General features: G+C 31.4%; 1 protein-coding gene and 1 long non-coding RNA gene across 2 annotated transcripts in view; one reads left to right on the top strand and one right to left on the bottom strand.

Moving 5' to 3' along the window:
* The window catches only part of LOC145326516 (uncharacterized), a 36,718-nt gene extending 21,887 nt beyond the window's left edge, over nucleotides 1–14,831 (bottom strand). The window contains exon 1 of the long non-coding RNA XR_013881928.1: nucleotides 14,636–14,831. This is a non-coding gene — a long non-coding RNA (uncharacterized LOC145326516). The remainder of the gene's footprint in view (nucleotides 1–14,635) is intronic.
* The window catches only part of LOC145326515 (uncharacterized), a 34,856-nt gene extending 11,871 nt beyond the window's left edge, over nucleotides 1–22,985 (top strand). Inside the window, exon 3 of the mRNA XM_080169886.1 lies at nucleotides 22,876–22,985. Within this exon, the coding sequence (XP_080026012.1) occupies nucleotides 22,876–22,985 (110 nt within the window). The remainder of the gene's footprint in view (nucleotides 1–22,875) is intronic.
* The last annotated feature ends 3,102 nt before the right edge of the window (nucleotides 22,986–26,087 follow it).

Raw genomic sequence — 26,087 nt, 5'->3', positions numbered from 1 at the left:
CCATGTGACGTTATGAAAAAGAGAGATTATCCATCACTTTTTTAGGGGTTTTCTTTCCCAATTCTAAAATAAATCCCCAAACCACTAATTTCCTATAACTCATAGGTTAAAAGAAAGTTTACTTATATTAGGTTACAAAATAAAGCGTTTTTCACATGGAATAAATAAAAGGGAGGGAGAGGACAGGTGCTGAAAAATTAATCTACACACCAACTATACAATCAAAATAATTTATAACGAAGCTTTTTTAGTGCCAATAACAAATAATATCATACTGGCCTACCATTGGTCAAATAAATTATATACTGGCCTGCCATTATTAATTTAGTCTGTGTATTGCCTATCATTAGTCATTTATATTGTAAGACGTCATTTTTTAAAGGCACTATAAAGAGTATACCCTAATTATACCCAAGCCTTAAGGAATCTTCATAATAGAAAATAATAGATTCCTATGTTGATTGCTAATTTAATAAAACAATCTAAAAACCCTTATCATAAAAAAACGGCGTAGAAAACGGTTAAAATTTGACCAAAAAAAGGTAGTAAAAATATTAATTTGATTGATGAATTGATGGTGTAGGTCCCCTGAGCTATTTTCATCAACCCATATACCTACTTATTATTGTTTGTAGGGATAAAGAGATAGGACAATGGGATTTACATTAATCTGTCCCAATTTGTCCCAATTGGTAACTAGAAAAGATTTAGTTGAAGTAAGGTTGTAGGTTTAACCGTCTCTCCCTCTCAGGAAAAATGGAAAAGTAAGTGAGCATAATTATATGGAAAAAGATTTATAAACTGCAGGGAGGGAGATGATATTAGGCTGTTTATTACTCCAGTCCCCAAAGTTTTATAACAAAGTTTTCTTATTATTTGCCATAACAACTTTGGAGACTATTAATGAATTTTGATTGGTTGTTTCATTAAGTTGAGTGTCCGAAAGATTCAACCACCTATTGTAATCTACAGAAGGAGAAATATCATCATTGGGGATGTACATTGTAAATCAATTTATCAACCATTGTCTTATTCCTTTAAATCCCCGAATAAACTGTGTCACATATAGCTTACCAATCCTATTGCAATTAAACTATTTCTAATATTTTTATTGTCAACTTTTTTTTTAACGTTCCATACTGTATATTTTGCCAGTAGTTACGCCCCTAGCACATAGAAGATTTGTATTCGAAGGTAGGGGAAAACAGATTAGCCTTATACCATACCAAGACTAACCTAAAAAAATAAATAGCCTAAAACACGTTTGTAGTTTTTTTATAAAATGGAAAAGTTAATAATTTCAGTTTTATTGAAATCTTAAGCTAAATACAACATACTAATTTAAATAATAGGATTTTATATTTTGTACATTCATTTTTAAAATATATTTACCGATCCCTTTCCCTTATATGTATACTGGACATGCATGTGTGTAAGTCAGCTTTCTGGTATCTTAATATGAGTGTTCATACAAATTTTTCTAGATATTGCTATTAAATATTTTTTGTCAACTGTCGGTCTGTCCGTACGTCAGTAGCTAAACATTTCTATGATTAAGTTTTAAAATGTTTAAAAAGTATAAGTATGAAAAGAAAGGATGGCAGGCAGGCATTCACAATTTCAAATAGAGGGGAGGGGTTGTTGAAAGTTGATAACCCCCTTCTGCACGTTAAGTTATTCTAAAAATATTATATACATATATCGGTGTAACTGTTTTCGAGATCTTGCACAGCACATAGACACATCCAACTTATTTGGGACTCTATATTTTTCTTAATATATTTTAGTTCAAATTATGGGCTACAAACATCCGTATTCAAATTTATAGATTAATAATGGTCTAAATATTCAAGCAATAATACTAGGCCAGTTTCCATTTTACAGGATTTAGGGCTACCTTACTAAAAAATAGAGTGAGACTTAGGAAACCCTAACTACTAGGCTAGCCTAAGAAATAAATTTTGGAGAATGTCTTTGCGTCATAAAACTGTATTTTAAGTTTACATATAATACTGAGAAGTTTAAAATTAGCATTAAAAGAGTTTTTAAAATCCTAGAATAACCTAAAATAATCATTTCCAAATATTTAGGCAGTAATAAGGATGAAAATATTTTAAATTCTAAATGAAATTGCATTTTTAAGTACTTGTAATTGTAGTAGTTCTGAGGTGTGCATTAACTTCCGCCGCAACTAAATAGCATATAATTAAATTTTCATAACCGCATATTTTTACAACAATAATTTGACCGTATTCTTTACCCTTCTACTAAACTTTTCATGCAATGATTTTAATCAAAAGAAAGGGTAATTTTGTCTATCATCAATGGGGATGTAAATAAATTAATCGTCCATTGTCTGATCACTTAACCTCCTTGATCTAAGCTTTCTATATTCTTTTTTGTCAGAAAGTTCAAGAAAGTTTTTCAGAAAGTTGAAGCTTCACATATGTCCTGGTCTGATTTAAGGCTATTTTTTTAGAATAAAAACCTTTGGGTGGTTTAAGGCCATTCATTCCCCTACAAAAAAAGCCCCTAGATGCTCTTGGCACAGCCGCCAGTTTATTCTAAAGCCCTTTGTGGACAAAGACATGATATTATGCGGAAGAGACTGCACACCATATCTCCACATGTAAAACCATGTGGTCGAAATGTTTAATACATGTATACATATATTATTTTGCCCCAGGGGAGAAATACTTGAAACATTCACGGATTTTTGGGTCCGGTTCGACGATTTTATGAAAACAGGGACAGTTTTGTGTAGCAGCAGCGAAGTTTTGTATATAACAGTGAATGTATATATAGAGAGGGAATGGACCTGGGATATTAATAACACTTATACCCAAAGTTTTGTAATGATGTTTTCTTATTCGTTGGCTATAAAAACTTTGGTACAATTCTTAGATATAAAGACGATGAAAGTCGCTAAAAAAGAAATTCTGACGTCATAAAAATGAGGGATGAGAGGAGGAGTGGGAAAGAAAACTCCTTAAAAAGAGATGGATAACATTGAGGGACTTTCTTCGTCTTCCTTAGATAATGATTATTTGTTCATTGACTAGCATTGTCCAAACGTTTCAACCAATAATCTTAATTTACAGATATGATAATTCTGTTTATGACCGTTGGGTATGTATATCAATCAATAGTTCATTGTCTTATCCCTACCATCTGCTCATTGTCGGGATGTCTTAGGTTCGAATCTATAAAAAAGACGTTAAAAATGGTGTCAACAGCTGCTATGTCAGGTGTTCGACATTAAAAATGCCATGGCCCATATATACACAATATACACATACATAATACTGTACGAAATTTGACCCTTAATTTACCTGTCATCCTGTAACGTTATTTCTAAAGCTAATACAACGCTAAATTGTTGTTTTCATTTCTATAAATATTTTAATATTTGTTAAATAAATATTGACACCTTGTTTCACTAATACTCAGGTATATTAAAGGATAAGACAATGGACGATAAATTGATGTACATCCTCAATGATGATTAATACAATTTCCCCGTCTGTAAATTAAACTTGTTGGTTAAAAGTTTTTACACTACTGGCTTGTAAACAATTTAAACAAAAGTACCTAAAGTTTTTATGCCAGCTTTTACAGTTGGGTACTAGTGTAACATACAGTCCAATGTCCCCCCTCTCCTCCCTGCAAATACTAAAGTGAATGTTTGCATGATTGATATTAGATTGTAGTTTACCAAAAATATTTCATACACAATTAATATTAGTACAATGGATTTATTATTACATGGATCTTAATCCAGATTTTCAGGTTGGCAGCAGGCTGAAATAACTAATCAACCCTTCCCCTCTTTGTATCTCATCTCCTCACCTGCTACTGGATGAACTAAATGGCCAATAAATGACAGGGGAAAAGCAACCTAAATTGACGGAAATTTTTTACCTGTCATGATATCCATGTATTTTCTACATCGATTTTTAGTGAAAAGATAAAACACCCTACCCCTTAGTAAAATCAAGACATTTTGACATTTAATTAAACTAAACTTGTGTTTCAGTGTTAAAAATTATTTTCATTGTGGTTAATCAAAAATTACAAAAGAAAACTATGACAATTAGTTGCCTAACATAAAAATATAAACATGATTGTCAGTCTGTCTGACTGTCAGAATGTCCGTTTTTCTTTCCGGATAAAGCTTAATTTTTCGTTAATACCTTTTCTGCTTTTCAGATAATAAATCTTTTTAGTCATACAAAGGTTTTAGGCTAATTTTTTAGAGGTTTAAGAAAAAAAGTTCTTAGGGACAAAGCACTATTTCTTTAAAAATGTGTAAAACGTATTCAAAACAGTATACTACCACAAATCTCTACACTCTTAATTTTTATACGAGTGGGTGTGTAATGTCAAAGTTATTATATTTAACCAAAACTATTTTAAAATATCTTGATTTTACTAAGTAATATTGTGTGCTTCTTTTATATCTTGATTTTATTAAATGATGGTGGTGTCTAATGTCTAAGTTATTTTATTTAACCAAAACTATTTGAAAATATCTTGATTTTACAATGGCATGGTGTGTGCCTATTTTTTATTTTTATTTTACCAAGGAATGGTGTATATTGTCTAAGTGATTGTATTTAACCAAAACTATTTGAAAAGCAATCAATTTATAATTAACTTCTTGGGTAATTATTAGGACTTTTTATTTGTTCTATACATAAAAAATGAAAGTACAGTTGTCTGAACTATTTTTTTAGAAAAATCTAAAAATTACAATTTTTACTCATTTAAGAAGTAGGATGTTTGTCTGTCCTTTGAACTTTTTCTAACCACTGGAATGATTGAATTTTTAGGAAAGCTTTATAATTGAATTTTTTTATAGCTATTCTTCAATGTTTATGCCCCTAGAGGCCACTATAAGAACGGGATGGAAGGAGAGAAAGGGTTATTTTATTTTTCAAAAGGAAAGTAATTTTATAAAGAGGGGTGATATTTTATTAACTAATGACGATTTCTCTTGAATGAGTGGATTTACCGTTCCCTCACGTAAAATAGTTAAATTCTTTCATTTGAAGCTTCACTGTGTGTATCAATTTATTGTCCTATCCCTTCAGATCTCAGATATCCTTGACTTTCTGGGTATAAAAATTACATTTCCATTAGCGGGGTAATGAATTGGAAAATTGAAAACTTTATTGCACTATAAATAAAAAAGGACAATTTTTAAAAAACGTATTAATGGATATTTTAAAAAATGGATACTCTTGCCCTTACGTTGTCCGTCTATCTAAAAGGTTGACAAACGGCCAAGTGAATTATATAGCAAATGGTAACAAAAAAGAAAGCAAGAAAAAAAATAAGGGCTTAAAAGAAGAAGTTAGAAGCACAAAAGTAAATTACGAAACCTTTATAAAACTATTTATAAGAATTTCTGCATGGCCGATAGACCAACAACAGACAAAGTATTAAATAGCAACCGAGAAAATCACATTATCCTGATATATTTACGGGCGGTAGAACAGACAGACTGAGGGATTAACAGAAGGACAATTTAAAGAATAGCTTTGCAACTAAAAAAATTAATTAGGCATTTAGTTAGAACAGAGTGTGAGCGATTTTACGGGGTAAGATAATGGTCGATAATTTGATGTACATCCCAATGATGAAACACAAAATTACCCATTCTGTAGATTAGAATTAGTGGTTGAAGCGTTTGAACACTCATCTTAATGAACCAACCAATTAAAATTCATTAAAGTCCCCAAAGTTGTTAAGCCACCGAATAAGACTATTAAGGAACTTTGGGGACTACTGTAACAAACGGCCAATTGTCCAGTGTGGCAGAGAATACATTTAAAAAAAAAACATCCAATTCGATTTTTTAAGTTGGAGAGTCTAAACTAATTTTTGCCGCTGACATCCTTGCTTTCATCCATTTCAATCAAGTAATGTTTGGTTTTATACTACTATTCCAATGCAAAAAGTGACTTAAACACACTTACAGAGTTGCTACGCATACAAAACCATATATTACATTCGTATTATATGACATTAAGAAAAGGCCTTTAATAAAATTTAGATAAATGAATTGTAAAGCGCTCATTGCGTGCATTTTCCCTTTTAATAAAACAAGGATAACTTTATACAAAAAAAGATCACCAATGAAAAGGCCGTAAAAAATGTACTGAATAGCGTCTACTCAAGAGGCTTCTAGGAGCAATTGAGGGAAGGGGGAAGATTTAAGAAGTCGACCCCTAACTTTCAATTTTAGTTTTTAAGAAAGTTATAAACCTTTCGGATAAAAAAGAAACTTTACTTTAAAGTAGTTAGCGAGATCATTTGCTACAAAAATATAGACCTACAACAGAAATCATGTTACTTTTAAATATAAGGCTCAAATTTGCCATATAACGGAAATATCATAATTTGTGATTTATTTACAAAACCCTTTTTTGTTCGTCAACAATTATTAACATTTATTTTAATTTTATTTTCAATTGACATTTAAACAATTACTTGGATAACAATATCAATAGTAACATCTATTAATTTGGTGCTTGTACGGACAAAACAACTAATAGCAGAGTAGCTGCGCTATTTTAAAAGGCCTTAATAAAATTACTGGACAAATTTTAGCTGTGAACCTTGGGCCAAAATCGCCCTAAGGAAGGCATTCAAAAGAAAAGGCGCATTTTTGTTTCAATTCAATATCCTTTTCTATAGAGAATTTTGTTTGTTTGACTGTTAAGATCTCGATAATAAATTTTCAAAAAGGGGATTAAATAAGGAAAGATTTTTAAAAAGATATAGAGTTGGTCAATCGAAAAGGAGACTTTTAAGAAGCGTAGCTTCTACAAAATTAGGTAGGTCCGACCGTACATCCGTAAAAAAGCGACAAGCAAAATGACGGATAAGTCAATGTAAATTGATTGACTAAAAATTATCAACATCAAATGCTAAAAATGTTCTCTAGTGATTTACTTTAAGGCCTGCCATAAATCGTATTTTTACTGTACAATAATTTACCCTTCTTTTCTAATTCATAAGGCTTTTCTTGGTAATGCTGCGCTACTTATGGACATAATTAGAATTGTTAAAAACTTGATTAACAACATCCTTAGAGATATCTTTAGTGATCAGATTGATAAAAATAGATTAAATCAATTTTCATTAGGGTTTAATTTCAACCACCCTTCAATCCAATAACAAGTTTGTAAGAAATATTGGGCAGGGAACTAAAGGGATAACACGATGACCAATAAGCTGATGTCCATCCCCAATTATGATACACAAAATTACCTCTTCTATAAGATTTAAAAAGACTAAAACAGCCAGAAAACTGAATAATTTTTACAGTGTTATTTACATCTTACATGCTATTCTTAAAAGAAACAATCGTTGATGTAAAACGGATTTAAACGGATAGAGGGGGAGCATAGTGCTATGGGGAGGACCATTTGACAGACATACACTCATAGAGTAGCCTCGCTACTAAAAATATATTTGTTGCTTGATGCTTTTTGTCTAGTGAACTAAAAAGAGGCATTTAGACTATAAAGGATGATATCTGTTAGATATTAGCTAATTTTTATTTTCACTTCAAGATTTCTATTATCTTCTAACTTCATTTCTTTTGGGTTGTTAATTGACACACAAAAAACTGTCCCGAATTTGTATTAATTTTGAGGAACAAGACTCCAGTGACGTCATATTTTTCTTTCCCGAAAAGGGAAGGGGGGAAGAAAATCTCTTCAAAAGAGATGGGGAAAACCCCCTTTTCTCCCATCTCTTTTTTCTTCCCCCCTTCCCTTTTTTTCTTTCCCCCTTCCCTTTTTCGGGAAAGAAAAATATGACGTAACTGGAGTCTTGTTCCTCAAAATTAATACAAATTCGGGACAGTTTTCTGTGTGTCTTGTTAATTGAAATTACTAAGACAGTTGTTATATAAGAACTAGATAAATTGATGTATTATTACTTGGATGTTGCACCAGATTTTCATGTACTCCCTTAAAGTGATGCTCGAAGCTGGCTGAAATAACAATACCCCCCATCCACCCTCTTTATCCTCATACCCTCCCCTCTACTGGATGAACGAACAGACCAATGATGAGGTCGATGTTAACAAACTAAATTGATGAAAAATTTTCTTCTATCAATATATCCACTTATATTCTATATTACTAAATCTAATTCAGAAAAAAAGAATGTAAAACGTACATAAGAAGCGAATCACAAGAATAAAAAGAAATTTAATCTATGGTCTATATTTCTAAAGATATCAGGCGTCTGTTTTTGGTAAAACTAGAAGAAAATAAAACATTTACCCAAAAACATTAAAAACTCAATTTAGCGTTCAACAGTTAGGGAGTTGAATCCATTTTTATAGAAGCAGAAATATAATCTATGATTATGGTTTGAACCCTCTAAAACTGTAATCTACCCTTCCACTTTCCCCTCTCTTGGTGAAGATATCTTCAACGCCGATATGATTTTTGAAATTTAAGATTCCACTTTTGACTTTGTTGAAGATATCTTCACCAAGAGAGACAAAAGTGGAATCTTATATTTCAAAAATCGTATCGGCGTTGAAGATATCTTCACCAAGAGAGGGAAAAGTGGAATCTTACATTTCAAAAATCGAATCAGCGTTGAAGATATCTTCACCAAGAGAAGGGAAAGTGGAATCTTACATTTCAAAAATCGTATCGACGTTGAAGGTATCTTCACCAAGAGAGGGGAAAGTGGAAAGGTAGATTACAGTTTTAGAGGGTCCAAACCATAATCATAGATTATGTTTCTGCGTCTATAAAAATGAATTCAACTCCCTAACTGTTCAAGTCGAACGGACTGATACAGCAGTATAAGACATAGAACAGCTAAAATTATATTGGTTTTGCAAATAAATTATTCATATTTTTCAAATCATAAAATATCGAAGTTTTAAATATAAAATAAGAACAGCCCATCAAATGAAAAGAAAAATCAAAAGTTCAGAAAACAGACAGACAGACGGACATAATAAGTATATAGTATAGATGCTCAGTTGCAGAACATTGGACGTTTCCTCAATACCAATTCTAACAGACTGACGGACGGACAGAAGGTCAAATGGACATTTTAAAGAGTATCTTTACTACTAAAAAATAATTTGCTATATTTTCTCTTTTTATCATAAATGAGTACAATTTCAAAATCCTTTTTGAAGAAAACTATCCTTAAAATTGAACAATTAAATCTAAACAGCTTTTTTCTTGAAAGTGCAAATTCCCAGTATGAAGCTATGAAGCACGCTTTTACTTTTACAGGCCAAAATTGACTTTTTTGTTAAGCATTTTTTTGGCGTTTAGGGTTTGTGAAAAGAATTTTGTATTATCATGTAATTGCTTTATTCAGTGGGATATTTTCACAGGATGTACACTTAGTCAGTGAGTGAGGAAGGGAGGGGACATTGGACTGTAATTTTGCACTGGTACCCAAAGTTTTATAAATACGATCTACCAAATAGTTTTCTTGAAAATTTTGGGTAATTTAATTAAATGTTGATAGTGTTGTATAAATTTTAGTATCCAAACTTTGCCACTTAGTATAATAATTTAGATAAGGGTTAATAATGTTAGTCATCATTGGAGTTGTTAATTTAAATATCGACCGTTGTCTAATCCCTGTCACTTTGCAGTTAGAGGTATAAGTAAGTAATATGACAAAACATTAAAACAATCTAAAAGTTCTAGGATGTCAGTCCGTCTAGATCATAAGATCTCGCCAATGACTGGATCAATATTGATCTCCTTTACAATAAAGCCTCTTACTTATCCTGGGAAGGTTTTTACCCATTTTTAGGAAAGATGACTTCACATTCTTAAGTTTAATTGCCCCTAGAAAACAATACCCACCCCCGTTTGATTTTGTCATGTTTGATATTTTTAAAAGTTATCAAACTTTTGTATTGTTAACATATTTGTATTAGACTGCAGTCATAATATTATTATTAGAAAAAAAATTAATTTACAATTCTATCTTTCTATCTATACCTCCATTAATTCTATCTGTCTATCATCCATCTATTCGGTCTATCAGTCTATCTATCTATTCATCCATTCATTCTATATATCTATCTATCCACCCTTCATTCAACCGGCCAACAAATATTATTGTCATTGAAATAGGGATAATTTCAAATAAGAATGAAACATGGATATCAAAAAAATTTAATATATTTTGAAAACATGTCAGACATGATTCCTAATCAATAGATACAATGTCAAAATCTCTATATTCAAGTCCTAAAAATATAAGTTTGTCCCTAAACAGAATTCTACATTTAGCAGTTTTGCAGCAAGTTAATATACAATTTTATTTATATCTTAAATTAATATTTTGTTTATTTATTGTTATAAACACAGACAAGTCCCTACAAAAGAACAGAAAACCATTTGCTAGCAGACGAGAAGGATTTTCACCACTTGGGCCAGGTGTCCATAATTTGTCTTTAAATCTATACTTATACATACATTGTTTTGACACTGTACAAGAGTTCTTGTTCGTTTGATTCCAGATCATCGCTTTTATGGATGTTGACATACTTGTTAACTTTTACTTTCAATCAAATGAAATGATATATTACTTGTTTTAAGCTACTTTTCCTTCATTTAAATAATGTACATTTATATTTTTTTTCCATATTTGTTAGATGTTTACAAAAAAATTGAAAATTTTAATTTTTGCAGATGACGCATAGAATTAGAAATATGCTTATGATTTGTTTTTGTACGAATTTTCATAACTTAACTTAGCCTCGCTTTGTCTGTCGTTCTGTCCATCAGACAGACAATCTAAAACACTATTTGATTTTCTAAGCTGCTATTTAAGATAGATTGTTTTTTTTAGACGAAACCAATTTCTAAAGAGCTTCAAGTATACAACTTACTTTGACTGTCAGTCCGTGTTTGCTACTGTCTGTTTGTTAAGCGATATTTGTTGTGATCGTTTCTGTTGAATGTTTTCATCCATGTTATTTTACATATAGTTTTCAAGGTGGCCATTAAAAATATATTGGCATGGTTTAATTTGGACACAATATTATAACATAATCACAAGATAATAAAATATCTAATTGTTATTTTTATTTTACTATGATAAAATCTATGTATTTTTAATTATTTTTTTAAGTCCACCAAAGCAATACAGTGGTATGCACAGGGTTTTGCAGGGGGGTGTATAATTTCCACATACATTTCCTCTAGCTAAATTAGGCTTTGTTTGTTTCAAATCCATTATTTTCATTCCAGTATGGCTTTGAATCCGAATGATATACGCTGGAATGATCGGTTCTCAGCCATACTAAAAAACCATATATACCATCTTTCCACGAATATTAAAAATAAAATAATAAAATCGATACCAGTTTTAATCTTATAATTTTTAATTTTAATATCCGCTGAAAGTTATCTATGATAGGAAACGAAAAATAATTATCATATACTAGAAATGAGAGAAGAACACTGCAAAAAAATATTTACATCTCGAACTTTAGAATTTAAAACACCCCCTTGATATGAAAAAAAGTGTAAAATTTTCACACACATTTTGTGCACACAGGATGTGTAAACTGTATATATGCATTTATAGTAGTAGCATAGCTGCTCTAGAAGTATTATCTGTCTGGTCGTTTGTTTGTTAGGCAGGAAACAACAGCTACTATTTCATTCTGCATCCAAGTTCAACAGCAATTGTTTTAAAGGCCGGTTTATCTGGAAGACGACTATGGAATGTAAAATGAAGAAAAATTCTAAAATTTTAAGAGAAATAAGGATGATAACATCTAGCTATAAAAGCAATGCTCTAAATTCAGAAGGAAGGATAAACAATAAACCTAGTAGAATGTCAGAACGCAATAAGCAGAACATTAATTTGTAAGTCTAAACAAAATTGTACAAAAAAATTGTTGTAAAAGGACAGTAGATGGGTATAGAGTTATTCAAAAATATAACATTATATACATATATATATATATGTTCATAAGTAGAGCAGCAACAACAAAGATGGATTTTAAAAGAGAACATGATGAAGTGAGATGCTTTTTTTTTTTGTTAATTAAATAGGTTAGTTTTTAATGTATAAATGCACATAAAGCACCAATGAAATATGATCAAAAATAATGAAACAGTTTCTTCCATAAACTCTATTTTGCCCTTATTTGTATATTATACTTTGCAATGGTTTCATCCTTGTATAAATGCATCTTAAAATAAGAAACTCTTAGTGACAAAAAGCTAGGAATTAACGGAAAGGCAAGTGAATAAATTTAATTTTTAAACTTCAAATATTACAACAGGAATCATGTTTAATCTCGGGCCCAAATGTGTCATACGTAGAAGGGTTAAAAGTAGTATCTACTGCTGCTATGTCTGATGCATGACAATAATGTCAAAAAAATAAGCAAAAATTTTCAATAGGAGCGAAAAGAATAACATTTCCATTATAGCTTTGAAACCGATTAAAATCCTCAGGATTAAAACCAGTGCAAGCCATACTGAAAAATCACAAATAGCTTCGTATTACATCTAATTTTCCACTAACATTAGAATAAAATCCTTAAAATTATTACCGATATTTTTTGCCCCGAAGTTGTCTATAAATACCGTCTGAAGCTTAAGATCTCGGTAACCGCTGAACCGAATGGGCTCTACTCTTTAGGGAATATACCTACTGGTCCTGTGGTGTTTTTAAGCTATTTTCTTGGGGGGTGGGACTCCCAACCCCCCACCCAAAAAATATTGATTAAAAGATTGAAAAGAAAGCATTATGGATAACACATAAAATTATGGTTCGCAGCACCAAAATATGTTTTTTTTAAATATGTTCGAAATAAGTGGTTGCATCTCCAATTTTTTTAAATTACCTCTTGGGGCAAATCCCCTAGAGGCTAGGGGCGAAGCCGCTAGTAAATATATATAGCGCTACAAACTATCGGACAACAAAAGGATAAACAAAGTAAATAATGATTTAGCTTCGCTACTTAAACATAATTTCAGTCAAAAACTAAATTTTCACGATTCCATTTAACCTGCAGAAAAAGAAACAAAAAAGAAAGGTACACTTCCTTTAAGAAATGATTTGACAGATCTTTGGAAGCTTTTAATACATTTAAGTCCTTCTAGTGGCTTCGTCCCTGGCATCATGGGCTTGGATTAAGATTTATTCTTTACGAATACCCTAATCTGTTCAGTGGTTATCAAAAGATTTAAAGATGCTTTTCCTTTAAGTGCCTAACGAGCATAGAAACCCTACTTTATTTTTTAAAGCAAATTGAAAATAAAAAGGGGGTGGATCCTAACTCTGTGGGATCAATTTCGGTGGTTCCCTTACCCTTCGGGGCTACCCTGCTCGACTAGGAACTTTGAGTGAAACATACGATTTTGATCATTTTACTTTGAATGATAGATATTTTAAATTGATTATTTAAAAATGTAAATTTTAAATTAGGTCAATTATCAAACTATTAGGGTAAGATTTAAAGTAAATACAATCACACATTGTCCTATTGAATATAACTTCTTCAAAAACCTTTTTATAAAACTTTATTCTTTGATAAAAATATTTTTACTTCTATTTAATTTGTACTATCAATTCTTTATAATACAATACTTTACCGGATATTTGTAGTTTGCTTAGGGAAAGGAGTTCTGAAATCCTTTATACTAAAGTAGTAAGTTTATTGTATGTCCAGAAAGATATCACAAGTGACTCTTGACTTTCTAGGAAGCTTAGTTTCGGTCATAGACAAATTTATACCAGGGGGGTGGTTTGGATAGAACAATCCCCCTAAAAAGAATAGAAAAAATAACCCTAACCTAATATTTTTTAGGTTTGGTACAAAAGGAATGAAGTCATTAGCGAGAACATGGGGGGGGGGGGGAGGGGGTGAATACAACGAGGGTGTGAAAATAAGGTAAAGGCCCGGCTTCTCAATTTCAATTTTTAGGTGGGTTTTGATACCCCCCTTCACCCTAATTTGGCATTATTATAAATGTAGGCAGTAGGAAAGAAAGAGAAAAAATTTCATTAAATTACAAATTTGTTTTAAGAATAATTATCCTTTCTATGATTAAAATATTGTAATTATGGCAACTATTTGTAAGAAAGAAAGCAGTACTTATTATTAAGTAATATTAATCAAAGTCAGGTACATGTGTAGATAACTCTGTATTGGGAGGGATCAGAATGATTATCTTGTCTATGATTGAAATATTGTAATTATCACAACTATTTGTAAGAAAGAAAGCAGTACTTATTATTAAATAATATTAATTAAAGTTAAAGTACTAAAATATGCTTCATAATAATAGAAATATAATATAATATTTTAGTCGTCTATCTTGAATAGGAGACGAAAAATTCACTTAGTCCTAAAAACGTAGCTTATGTATGTACAGGCGAACGTATAGATTGAGATTTCGAAATTCGAATTATAGTATAACTAAAATGTAAATGCTGCTGCTGTTTTTCTTTGCTTATTTATATTTGCCAGCTATAATGATGTACGAACATAAATTCAGCTGATAAACCTCTACCATAAATTTTACTTTAATATTTTGCCCATAAACTGTACTAGATTCTAATAAAAACTTAAAAACTAAAAAAATTTAAAACTTACTTTTTTCTTAAATCTTCTATCATAATCTGACTTTAACCATTAACATTGTTTTGATGATTTAAATCAAGTCTTTTTTAACAGTTGTATCGTTTTTCTTTATTTTAAGCACATTTACTATTTTAAACACTTATTGTTTTTCTTATTTCTAAGCACATTTGTGCGTATATGTTAACATGTCCAAAACGACCGTAAAACTAAAACTGTCGAATTTAGCGCATTTTTTGTTTTCTTCGATTGCGCGTATTTTTTTATTTGGCCAATTTCTGAAAATAATCAATTACATCTTTTTACAGTATATTACAATAAGCCTTATGCTTAAACTGTATTGTAATAGTGAAAGAAAATGGTTTTAAAAAACCACGGTTTTGATTTATGTGGTCCAAAAAGAATTTCCTTTTCCCCATCCCCATTTTAGCTCTTCCCTTTCTCTCGGATTCTTTAAAAATACACACACAAACAAACACGCACACATGCATGTAGGCGCGCTATAATTGAACATTAGAGAAACGGTAAAATGGTGACTTATCTGTGGTATTAAAAGTAGGCCTTTTTATCAAGAATTTTACCCTTACACCGTGTTTCCAAAGTTAAGCACATAAATAACATTTAAGAGAATAATTATTTATCGTTTCGTTTCAAATCATGAAGATGAAAAAATAAAAATGATAAGATTCAAACAAGTTTTGTTTTAATATTTGTGAAAATTGTCTGTAATAAGATGCTATACATGATTCTCAAGTGTGGCTGACAACCGGTTCTAATCATTCTTTGGCTGGTTTTAGACTATTTTTGAAGCGCATTTGACATAGAACTAGTATTAACATCTAGAGGGGGGTTAAAAAACTTGGCTTAAACGCAGAAACACTGAATGAATGAAGCAAATTGGACTATATCAAACAAACAAAAAAGTTAAAGATGCGAGAAAATTAAGAAAATACAGGAATATCCAGGGAGGGAGGGGACATTGGACTGGAAATTATACTGGTTATCAAAGTTTGTTGGTTTAAAAACATTGGGGACTTATATCTATTTTAGATTGGTATGAGGGGGGTAACTTGATGTATCTTTTAAAATTTAGAGGGGGGTAAAATGAGGAATTTAAAAATTTGAAGGTGGGTAAATACACCTATACCTCCTTCCTTGGACATTTATATAACAGAGGGGTTAATTTTGTTCAAATACCTGTAAAAAAGCAGTTTTTGATCATGATTTTGACAAAATGTATTGCTTAGTTTTTGCATCTTCTTGTACATGAATATGCTGATTTTTAAAATTATATTTCTATGTATATACTAAAGTAACAGGATGTCTTTCTCTCTTTATGTATGTCTGCTAAGATCTCCAAAACGTCTTGAGTATTTTCATGAAAGTATTCCTTTGGTCGAGGTAAAAATTAGACTATTCCGAGGGGGAGTTACGACACACTCCCTAAGAGAAACGGCCCCGATATAAATAATACCTTCATTTTAAAAAAATATTCTGAAACTTGGTTCTCTTAAAATTAAGGAATGATCGATTGAGCCGTTTATAGATTAGATTAGATTATATTTATTTTGACACACATAGAAAGATAAATTAGCAACTAGTATAATTATATGTACAATTTTATAGATCTTCTTTCTTGTGTAGCCGGGAACTAGGTAGCCGACAGGGTGGTAATATATCACCCCTTTTAAGGTCAGCTGTGAGTTGCCGCAGATCATGACAGATTTAGCAGCCATTCTTAATAGGCCGGGCTATTTATAAGATCTTACTGGACTCTCATCTTCATTAGATAACCTATTTAATTTCTTATAATTAGTGTAATGTGAGTAAAAGAGTATAAGTAAAAGTTTTATCTATTCAAGCGTATGTTTATAACAAGCAAAGATTTTAAATAATTTATTTTGTCGGTTTGACTTTTTTTTAGAAATTAATTTTGTAAAAAATTTTTTTTGTTTTAGTCAGCTCTTGGTTAATTATTGTTGGCTAACTTTACCAACTGTTAATTGAACTGAGCTGGATCTTTAAATCATTTTAGTGGTGAGCCAGATCGGGGTGAGCCAACTTTCCACTAATGAGAGCACAGGATTTTATGAAATGCCGTGCTGTGATTGGCTGAAATTCGGCGCACCCCGATCTGGCTCACCACTAAAATGATTTAAAGATCCAGCTCTGGTCTCCAAAGTTTAGTAAACACGTTATCACATTCGTTGTTTAATAAACTTTTAGCACGTTTATTGAATTTTGATTATATTGTTCAAACTAGCATTGTACAGAAAGGGTAATTTTGTTTATCATCATTGGGGATGTACTACATCAATTCATTTGTTCATTTTCTTATCCTTTTAAGATTTATTGGTAAGATTTATTTAAGTTTTTACTCGTTGCTACCAATTAACACTATTGTCCTTGTTTTAAATACTCGTTTGATTAAAGATAATTAGTAGGATGTGGTTAATTAGCCAAACTAAATAGTAAATAGATTACTTTTGTGGTAGCGAAGCTACCTCAGAATCATAATGTTCGTCCGTAGAAAGTGTACATGCATTGTTCGCCAGCTATTAAAGATTGAAATATTATTTTCTTTTAAGGAGCTAATATTGCCTAATAAAAAATGACGTCACATAATATAAATGGTACTAAATGTATACTGGTTTATCATTAGTCATTTGTATTATATGACGTAATTATTTATGACTATAAGCTGCTTCATTTTCTTTTAGTATGTCTTCAAAGCAGATTAATAATTTTTTGGATTAAAAACGGGTCTATATAATAATCTTACTGAAAAATAATCATATTTTATCACAAATGATAAAAAAATCAATATTATTTTTGTTGGCCCGAGCCTCAGGACTCTAAGGTCTAACAAAACTGGATTTAAGCTTATATCTTTTTATTTTAGTATCCCCGGAAAGATGTGTACATGTAATACGATGCGATAAATAACTATTTCAATGATTTTTTTCAAGATTAACGATAAAAACATCTTATCTTTAACTTACTTTGTTCATCTGTGCATTCTTTATGGCGTGTTTTTTCACCGTCCACCCACCCATTAACAATGTAAAAGTAGAAAAGAGATTTTTTACTATAGATATATATTTTTGTGAAGATTTTTTTGACAAAAGATCTTCTGCTTCATAGTTCACTTTGTCCATCCTTATGTTTGCAAGGATAAGACAATTGTAATAAATTTATGTTAACAAAACTTCTGTATATTACAATTATTGGTTGAAACGTTTGAATCAACCAATCAAAATTCCTTAAAAGTTCCCAAAGTTGTTGAGCAACGAATAAGAAAACGTTATTAAAAACTTTTGGGACTACTGTAATTAACCGCCCCTTATCCCCTTCCTTCGTGGCATGCTTTGCTGTTCATGTAATTGTTCAATATCAATTTGCTTTGCTACTTTTGGATGTTGTCATCCTTATTTTATCTAGTTTTCCTTTTTTTGAAGAAAGTATTTAATCAAAATCTTGTTCTAGATTTTTATCTGTTTTAAGTAGAAGGAAGTATATATTATTCTTTCATGTATCATTAATAATCTTACTTAATCATTATAATATAGTAATAGGATCTCTGTGTGTCTGTCTGTTTGTCTGTACCAAAGAATCTCGCTAACTGCTGAACCGATATGGTTCTCCTCTACAATATAGCTTATCACGAAAGGTTTATAGCTATTTTTAGAGGGGGTACAGCAAACTTCATAAGAGATTTCTTTTTCAATATTTTGCTTATTTTTTAAAGAAAAATTATCGAGTTTTTTCCTTTGAACTTTTAAAAGTTGCACAGCTAATCTATTCCAACATTAGCAAAACAATTTTTTTAGTAATCTAATATTTTTTTTCCAAAAATGAAAAAAAAGACCTTTAATAATTATTTATCGCATCATATTATCGACAGCTCTACGCGGATATTAAAATAAAAAATTATTAGAAGGCCCGGGCTAACAAAACTTTATGATTTTCATTTTAATATTAGTGGAAAATTGTCTGTAATACGATGCTATAGATGATGTTTCAGTATGGCTAAAAACCGGTTCTAATCTAGCGGAAATAAATCGGTTTCGAAGTAATTTTTCTTTAAATGCAAGCTGACGAATCTTAGAACCAATGCAGTTGAATTAGGAGTCAATGCTCTTTATTTGTTTAACTTTATTACTGCGCTACTTACGGATGTTATTTTCCTTGTTAAAATTATACACTATAGATTATCAAAATATCGGATTAACCATAGAAACTTAATATTTTAATAAATTCGTTTCAATAAAACAAGGATGAGAACATCCATAAGAGCGAAGCTCTTCAGCAGAAGGCCAACGAACATTAACACTCGTAGGTTCAGAACATAATAATTAGAATATAATTGTATAAAAGTAGAAAAAAGTGAGTATTATTATATCACATAAAAATTTTTTGTTTAAATAGGTAAAAATCAACATGTTTAAAATGGACGTACGGACATTCTGGCAACCGTTATAGAGATGCTACGCTTTCTAGATCGTACCTAACTACTGCAGGAATCAGCATGCAAAGTTAGAAATCGATAGGACAATTCTAACATGCCTAAATTAACGAAAAAGCTGTCCGTTCCAGACGGACGGACCTATCCTAATTATAGAAAAGCTTCACTTTTAATAATTATAGTAAAGCAACAATTTTAGAAACAGGTTGACAACATCCAAAAGTAGCAAAGCACAATAAATATGAATGAACATACGGAGAAAGTTAGTTAAAAAGCTTATGATCAGTGGTCATGAAACAAGAATAAAGTCATAGTAAAATAAAGAAAACTTTCAAATATTTTGATGCTTTTTGTAGCATGACTGTTAGACCGACAATCCAAGTAAATCATATACTAGATGTTCATTGCTATATGGAATATTTAAAATAAATTCTCGAATGACATTTTCTCTTGGCGTTATAGACTGTTGGACGGACGGACAGATAAAGTGAACTATACACTAGCCTCGCTACTTACAATAGAGAAACAATTTTTTTAAAAATAAGTTTTAAAAAAAGATTAAAGATCTCAATAAATTTAGTTGATACCTAATTTTCCACCCGAAAACCTTTGAATAGCGCGTCACTAAAGAGACTAAATAATAATAAAAACAGCGCCGTGATTTTTACTCATCTTTAGGAGCATTTTTGTTATACATAAGGGTTAGAAAATTTAGTCATGCCCAACAAGTATGCACATAAAATGAAGTCAAATAAGGGCGACAACATTCATTAGTAGCGAAGCGCTTAAATATGTTGTAAATAAAATGACAGGGAGCGAGGAGACGTTGGGCTATTTATTACTCTAGTCCCCAAATGTTTACAATAACATTTTCTTATTCGTTGGCTTATTCATTGAAATTTGATTTTTGGTTCATTAAGTTGAGAGACTTAATGTTTCAACCAATAATTGTAATCTACAGAAAGGGTAATTTTGTGTATAATTCAGTCTGTCGGTCAAGCTACAAATGACAGTTATGTAATGATATGTAAGGTTTTGTTATTTCCTAATATACATATATATTTTCTTTCTATCTCTTTTTCTTTCCTTTTCCCTATTTTTAATGAGCATTGAACATCTATAGAAGCTACATTGTAAAGGAGCATCATATCGGTTCAGTGGTTGGCGAGACACAACACAGGCACATACTTTATTTCCCCACTTTTATTATATTATCTTAGGCCTGTATGTTACAAGCTGATAAGATTTTATGTAAGTGTATTCTTAAAAATACCTATAATCTAGTTTTTTTTACATGCACTTTGTTCTAAAATGCTTAGGATTTAAGATGTTTTTAGGAAAACTATAAATATGCATTTTAAAGTAAAAGAGAGAGAATGGCTGTTTATTACACTTGTTCCCAAAGTCCTACAATCACGTTTTCTTATTCGTTGGCTTAACAACTTCGGAGACTTAAATGAATTTAGATTGGTTGGTTAATTCAGTTGAGTGTTCAGACATTTTAACTACTTATTTTAATCTACAGAAGTGGTAACTTTGTGTATCATCATTGAGGATGTACATCAATTTACCTGCCAATGTCTTATCCCATAAGATCCCATTGACTTATCTCTGTTAGTAAGTCCGCTAAGGTCTCGATGTCCCATGTAGTAGATGATATTAATGTAACACCTTTCAATTTTTTGTGTATTTTATATCTAAACTTCTAAATGCAATTATATTATACAAATATGTAAAGTTATCATCGATTATCTACCTATGAATTATTGAAAATTAAACAATTAAATTGAATGGTCTATATTATTTTTTCTTGTACTTTGTGCTTGCGTGTTCTTGTTTTAATAAAAAAAAGGACGGATGGTTTGAAAGGTAAAGGGAAAAGGGTACACAATATTGGTCTGGATATTAGAGTTACATTTTCCAATATGGCTTCAAAACTGATTAACATCCGTATTATTAGAACCAGTTCTCAGACATACTAAAAAAACATTTATAGCATCGTATTACAGACAATTTTCCAAGAATATTAAAATAAAAATCTTGAAATTAACACTAGAATTGTTAGCCCAAAGGCGCCAAAAGCTGCCCAAAATACGATGCAATAAATAACTATTCCCATTTTACACTTTGAGCTGACAACTTGAAGCATTTTTGTGGATTGTTGGTAACCTCTTAGTACAGCCTAACAGACAAAGCAATCGTTTTTTTTTATGGCGTTATTTCTATGTTTCAACTGTTTAATGGCAAAGGCATTCTCCAAACTTTTATCATGCAAAACATGACTCTTTTATCAAAATACGAAAAGACACAAGTATGTTTCTGCTCAATCGTAAAATTTTAGGTCGGTTGTATGCGGTTTATATGTAGTTGACATTTAGAAACAAAATTAGAAATTAAAGGATTGGATATACAATTTGTGGATATTGTGAAAGGATAATTTTAGTCGTCAATTGGGTTGTTAATTTAGTCCTCACATATTGGCAGGGAGTAAGGAAGGAGACAATGGGCAATTAATTCAATTTAAGAGTTATCGCTGAGAGACTATGAAATCCAGATTAATCCAGACAATATGAAGGTCATTATAAAGGGAGAGTTAATACAATACAGAAAACTATAAAATAAGAAAAGAGTTCCAAGAAAAAAGCATTCATATGAAAAATTAGATTACAAGCACATCAGACTGACATAATCATTCTGTAATTAATAACTATAAAAATCTCCCTGGAACCCATTCAACCCATAGCCCCATAACCCAAAATTTAATTGGGTTCTTCGAATGGTTATTAAACAAATATCACAATAAAGTTTTTACCTATGACATTGTTAAAACCAGCCACATCATAACAAATTAAGTTTATTGATACTTGTCTGCAATATTCAAAACTAACACACGAGTTGCGGCATTTGTTGCGCTAGTACCCAAAGTCAGTCAGAAACTACTAAATTCTTATCCATTTCCTTTAAGCCAGTAACCAAAGTCTGAGACTCCTAAAAAATGAACATTCGATCCATTGTCCCCTCCCTTACTCCCTGCATGTTGGTCAATACGTTCCTCTATGGTCAAGGTAAGTAATGAGGAAAAGTTTTGAGGGGATGGGGTTATCATAATATTAGCCACCTGGAGGAAACATTTTATAAGGGTATGCAAGAATCTCTCGCAATATTCATGAATTCTATATCCATTATTAAAGGTGGTTTCTCCTAAATAGATTTTATCCAACTTTCATGTTCATCATGTTCTATGTTCTTAATTACATAATTTATGAGAGACAAAAAGAATTTTCAAAATAACAATTGTTAACTCAGGGGTAAAATTTACCCCACCTGATGTTTTTTTTGAATTCCTTGAATCTTTCATTAAAAAAAGATTTTACAACACAAATAAAATTGCCAAATGTTCCAATGATTTTTTTAAAAGCACTTAAACTATCAAATAAGGACGTGATTTATGGCAAAACATTTAGAGTTAAACAATACAATTTTTATTTCTTTAACATTTAAAAGTTGATAACAAAGTTGGGTTAATACACTTCTATTTTCCTTAAGGAAATATGTGTCGTGAAACAAAAATTTCCGCGCATCAGTTTACCAGTCAAAGCAGCAGGCTTTTTGAATATTGATCATGTAATGGGGAAGGTGATAGGTTCGAATCTTGGCTACGCACTGCGTCATAACTAAAGACATTAAAAATAGTTCCTAATGCTACTATGTAAGGTGCGCGACATTAAAAAAACAAAGAGTTGGTTGTCTTATGGGTGTTACTTTACCTAATAATCTGTTTTTTTTTTAGAGAAAAAAAGAAATTTGGCTCCCCTTATTTATCCTGGGTTCTTGGACATGGCGTTTGAGTGTCAAGAACAGCATCCCCGCCCTTATGAGGTAATTGATGAATGGAGTTGAACGCTTAAGGGGACGTATACACTCCCCTAATCCCCATTCGATATTGGTTCGCGCACCCCCCTGACAAAACCCTGTCCATGCCACAGCAGCATTGGCATGGATAAAAAGATAAATAAAAAGTATTGATCTAGATAGGTAGTTAGACAGTCAAAGGTTTATTAATCCTTAAAATAGCCATATTATAGTGAGTTTTTTAATGGATAAGTAAATGCTTATTATTCCTACTTACCCCTGACAGAAATTGGTCATAAATATCTTATTTTTCCTTATTTACTTCGGAGTTTTAGTATCAAAAAGATATTTAGAAGTTTCCAACAAATTATTCCTCAGAAAACCTGTTTTCCAATGGTATTTGATTTTGGAAATATTGATATTTTTTTCGGATGCCAAATTTCCGGCAAACCAATGAAGAAATTTAGATTTACTTTTTACCCCCCAAAAAAACACACTGTATATTCTACTAAGCAGCAGCTTATCTCACTGAAAGGTTATTATTTAAACCTTCCAATGAAAATAATTAGTTTAGCAATAAAAATAACGAATCAAATATCATCCTTTTAACATATTTCTTGACTAACAAAATATTATCCCCCCCCCCCCTCCAAGGAACGTCCAAGGGGGCCATAACGGGGACCATTCTCCGGTCATACAGAGCCCTATTGGCTCTTCTAACCTATACCTAACCTAAATGAAGAATCAAAGATTCAATTCAATATGAGAAAAATGGTCATCCTATTATAAAGAAATGTTTTTGTATGCCCGTCAAGATCACGCTAATGACTAACCGATTGATTTTTTTCAATTAGGGCAGCTTCACTTAGCTCCAGGTATTAGTTTAGCGGTAATTTTTTGTTAATGAAAAGGAATATGCTTAATTTTTTTCAGTGTATAAATTTGTGGTTTTGTATGCAATATCAAAAAATGCGTTGGTTTAGATAAAAAACTTTCAACAATTTTCCACCTTTTTAGTTGTCTTTGAAACACAGGGATCCCCAATGATGATAAACAAAATATCAATTCTGTAGATTGAAATTTTTGTTTGCAAAGCTTAAACCAACCAATCAAGATTTAATATAAGTTTTAAAGTTTTTGAGCTAATAAATCAGTGTTTATAAGACTTTGGGTTCAAGTTTAATTTACAGTCCCATGTTCCCTTTCTCCCTGTTAAAACAAGATATGACAAGGACAATTATGTTTATAAGTAGCGCATCATTAGAAAGCTAAAGCTAAAATATCAATGTATAGCCATTAATTTTTATTATTATTTATTATTTTATTAAATTGTTTAATTTTCGTTAATGTAATAATGGGCTTTTTAAGATTATTATTTTTTAATCAATTAACAAGGGTAAACTTCGGCAGGTGTATTGCCTCAAGTGCCTTGCGAGAACAGGAAACCCACCACTTATTGTTTGCCTAACGTCTAAAGGTGGCCCTAAAATATGCAAGGTTAACCTAACCTAACCTATAAAAAACACAAACTTAATTACAACCTCCCCATTATTTTCCATTTATTTCAAACACCAAGGGGAGGGGGTTCTGTGCACTCTAGGAACTTTGAGGGAAACCGACGGTTACAACAAATCATTAAAAAGCTGCACTTTTTTAAAAGAGTTTTTTTAAATTGAACTTTAGAAAGTAAACAGGTTTAGTTACAATACATACACATAATATATTTTTGTAAGTAGCGTAACTGATCAGTAGGAGTAGTTAAAAGTTAAATTTAAGATTAATAAAACTACCATACCGTTCGTTTAAGGTTTATTTGTGAATTTTGAAAATTTAAAAATACAAGAAATGATACATTTTGATTAGAAATAAAAGTACTGAAAAAATTTACGGTCCCAAAACTTTTAATCATCAAACAACCCGTTTTTATTACAAATTTTGTGAGCTTGTTATTGCAGCGCTCATATTACCTTTAGAGATATAATGGGCAATAAAACAACCATTTCAGAGATCTTAAGAAATACATATTTACTACTTTATAGATGAAGCAAACATATAAGGAGAGTGTCATTCATTACGGTGACTTAATCTGGGACACCTGCAATACTCAAAATCGGCGAGGGTGAGGTAATAATGAGGAGCTCTCATGAGACAGCGTGTCAAGAACGTGGAGCTTAAACTGGCCCTGGTGGCTATACAAAAGTGTCTCAACATACTCCAGGAGTCTTAGATCCAAACTCTAAGAAACTATGGCTAATCAAAAAAAAATAAACAACAAGGTTTTGTGATTTTTATTAAATAAAATTATGATGGCTAATAATAAAAAAAAACAGGGATCTTAAGGGATAAGACAAAGGAGAATGAATTAATATACACCACCAATGATATTAACAAAATTACCACTTCTATACATTAAAAAATTATTAGTTGAAACGGTAGGACACTCAACTTAATGAAACAACCAATCAATATTCAGTAAAAGCCTCCAAAGTTAACCTAACAAATAAGAAAATGTTATTAAAAACTTTGGGGACTGGTGTAATAAACTGCAAATTAGCCCCTTCCTTTCTAACAATTAACCCGTTGCACTAAAACCCTCCGACTAAAAAAGAAATTATTATAGGGGCATTCCATTTTTTCCACCGCATCAAGGTTCCCCTATCCCTGACAGGATATTAATCAGGGGAGTGCACAGGGAATTTCACACCCCCGAAATGTTTGATACACCCCTTACACCAAAACGAAGTGGGGTGAAAGTGACTCTGGGGGGTGTCATAAGACAAGAGAGGTGTTATTTTATTGTAAGAGGGGTAGATTGGATATACCCCCTTGATGTCATGATCAAAATTCCCAATAGTAAAAAATCACCATTCGTATTGAAGGGGCAAGGGCGTACCCCCCCAAAATTGTTTTTTTTTTGGGGGGGGGGGTAAATACCACCCCCCCAAGGTAGGGATAAATCTTAAATGAAGGGGGGGGGTAATCCCCACTTTACCCCCCCCCCCCCTTGTACGTCTATGGGAAGGGGGTATGGTATCTTTTTCACTTGACACCCCCTTAACTTTTTGATGGAGTGTAACATTTTACGTACGCCAATACCGAGTTACAGTCAATCAACTGCTTGTTCATACAAAAACTATCTAAAATTAACAA

Source organism: Acartia tonsa, chromosome 8 (genome assembly GCF_053477335.1).
Source record: "Acartia tonsa isolate MP-2025a chromosome 8, ASM5347733v1, whole genome shotgun sequence".
NCBI classification, from domain to species: domain Eukaryota; kingdom Metazoa; phylum Arthropoda; class Copepoda; order Calanoida; family Acartiidae; genus Acartia; species Acartia tonsa.
Note: the sequence above shows the minus strand (reverse complement) of the source record. Positions and strands in the feature narration are given on the sequence as shown.